The sequence below is a fragment of the Arachis ipaensis genome, chromosome B07 (assembly GCF_000816755.2).
Source record: "Arachis ipaensis cultivar K30076 chromosome B07, Araip1.1, whole genome shotgun sequence".
In the NCBI taxonomy this organism is placed as follows: Eukaryota; Viridiplantae; Streptophyta; class Magnoliopsida; order Fabales; family Fabaceae; genus Arachis; species Arachis ipaensis.
This window is the reverse complement of record NC_029791.2, coordinates 125966721-125969210: the sequence shown is the minus strand read 5'-3', so window position 1 is coordinate 125969210 and position 2490 is coordinate 125966721. Positions and strand designations below refer to the sequence as shown.

The 2490-nt window shown below is 29.3% G+C and overlaps 1 protein-coding gene across 1 annotated transcript in view; it reads right to left on the bottom strand.

Moving 5' to 3' along the window:
* The window catches only part of LOC107607965 (agamous-like MADS-box protein AGL66), a 14152-nt gene that overhangs the window by 1615 nt on the left and 10047 nt on the right, over positions 1 to 2490 (bottom strand). Inside the window, 2 exon segments of the mRNA XM_016309856.2 lie at positions 245 to 305; positions 408 to 436. Coding sequence (XP_016165342.1) covers positions 245 to 305; positions 408 to 436 — 90 coding nt within the window.

Genomic DNA, 2490 nt, shown 5'->3' with positions numbered 1-2490 from the left:
CCATAGAAAATAATAACATACATAAAAGAGAGTATTAGTGAAAAAATTATAAAAAAAAATTTATCGTATAAATAATAAATGGCAAAATTGGTAATAAGAAATATTTTTTTAATTAATAGTCTAACTAAAGAAAAGGAACTCGGTACTCAATCTTAGAACAAAAATAGTAAAAAAAAAAGTAAAACTTTCAAAAAAAAATTAAACGTAAGTTTGAGATTCCAAATACAAACTGTGAGACACTCACCTTAACCGTTTCTCCATTTCTTCTAACTGAGACTTGCAAATAATTAATTCTTCTTGAATTTTTTGAATAACACATGACACAGAATGATCAATCTAATTAACATGATATTAGTTGAAGTTGATGATAATTTTTTCATATAAGATGAAATTTTCATTGATGAATACCTCAAGCTGGAAATCTGAATTAACCGGACTACATTGCAAGACTGAATATATTCAAAACCAAACAAGGTTGTGGTCAGGTTCAGCTATTGGAATATGAGACTATAACTCAATTATTTGTGTATTTTTTGAGGACTAAGTAATGGTGTGATCATCTTCTAATAAAGTTAAATATTTTCAATCAAGAGTTGTATAGAAAAAAAATATCTAGGGACGTGGCATATTTGTTCCGCTTCAATTTTCAATTTATTAATCATCCTTGCATGTTCTAGATAGAAAGACAATGAAAATTAGTAGTATTAGTTAATGTTACCAGCAACTGAAGCTAAGAATGAAGCTTATTTCAAAATATTGCCATACAAGCCTATATTATTACCTCTTGGTTATATATCCTTTAAGAGATGTGAAGGTGTCAAACACCACAGTCCACAGAAGAAAAAATTAGTTCAAAAACTAAGAATAAAATCAAATCAAATCTCACCATATAATTTTAATAAGAAATCTTACTTTTGGCGTTCTTGTGGTGGAAGATTAATATATGGCTCTAGAATTTCATCAAAGCTTTAAAACATATATTAAAAGAAAAGGATAGTATCACCAAAACAAAGAAAAGGGAAGCGAGTCATTCATCTGCTATTATAATAACTCCATAAAAATGAATAAATGTTTGTAGTGTAGAGGAATTAAACCTTGTGCTGGAAAAGAAGAGAGCTGGACTGTCAGAAGGGGAGAAGGTGATGAGAGCAACATCAACATCACAGAGAACAGAAAGCTCGTAAGCTGTCTTGATGAGACCATTCCTCCTTTTAGAGAATGTAATTTGCCTGTTTGTTATGTTCTTAATCTTCTTAGTGGGAACCTTCACTCTTCCCATATCTATGACCTTTATGCTTTCACTCTGTAAGTGTATAAAGCTGTTTACGATGAATCAGAGAATGTTGAATTGATGAAGTTAAGCATATGTGTTACCTATAAAACTGTTTACGATGAATCAGGGAACGTTACCTATTGATGAAGAAACATGGGCTGAGATTTTATCTTTATCAAACCAATTAAACAAGATGACGCCATAGAGAATGGAAGGAACTAACCAACATAAAACTATGACGGTTTATATGCTCATAAATTAACATTCAGTCCGGTGTTGTTTTCAGAGTCAGAAGATGCAGATCCTAGAGTAAACATTATCTTCATCTAAAACTTGTTTGATGATGGCAATGTGAGAAATTTAAACAGAAATTTTGTCTTATCAGACCAGTTAGATAAGGTGATGCCACAGAGTAGGGATGGAACTAACTATTAACCAACATAAAAAGTGTGGTTGTTTATATGCTCATATATTAATATTTACTTTTGAAATTTGTGATGTTTTCATGTCAGAAGATATAGTAGATCCAAGTGAACATCATTTTTGTCTAAAACTTGTTTAGTGATGGCAATAATAGTGAGTAATGCCCCAGCTGAAAAGATCATTAGCAAATAGCACTAGCATTGATCTATTTTTATTGATTTAATATCTATTCTTAAACTTAATTAGGCGATGCTACCATCTAGAAGTTAAAAGGTTCGCCTGGTTTTGGGTATGTGGAATTTGTTTTGGTTTTTTCACGGTATCTTTTGATGGATGAGCTAAAAAATTAATCTATCCTCATGCACAAGACAAATCTCCAATACGATCTTAGCTAACAATTAAACCAATCCAATTTAATTAATTTGTGACATGAATTAAAATTAAGTTGTTTTATTAGATTTTTTGTATGATGAACGTACTACTTTAAATAAAAATAAATAAATACGGACTCGAATCTAGATAGCGAAAAATGTTATTCCACCTTCATTATAGTAAAGTATATATATAAATGCCACTAAACTATAACTCAAATGATGTAATCTCTCCTTTTTTTAGAGGTTTTGAGTTCGAGCCTTGTCACATTATTGATGAGATTGAAGATGAATAAGAGAATTTAGTAATTAATAATAAAATAAAAAAATTCTAATTTAATCTACAAAATAAATGATTTTATCTCTATATTATTTATTTAATTTTTACTTTTTTCTTTAATTTTTTTTAAATATAATTGTTAG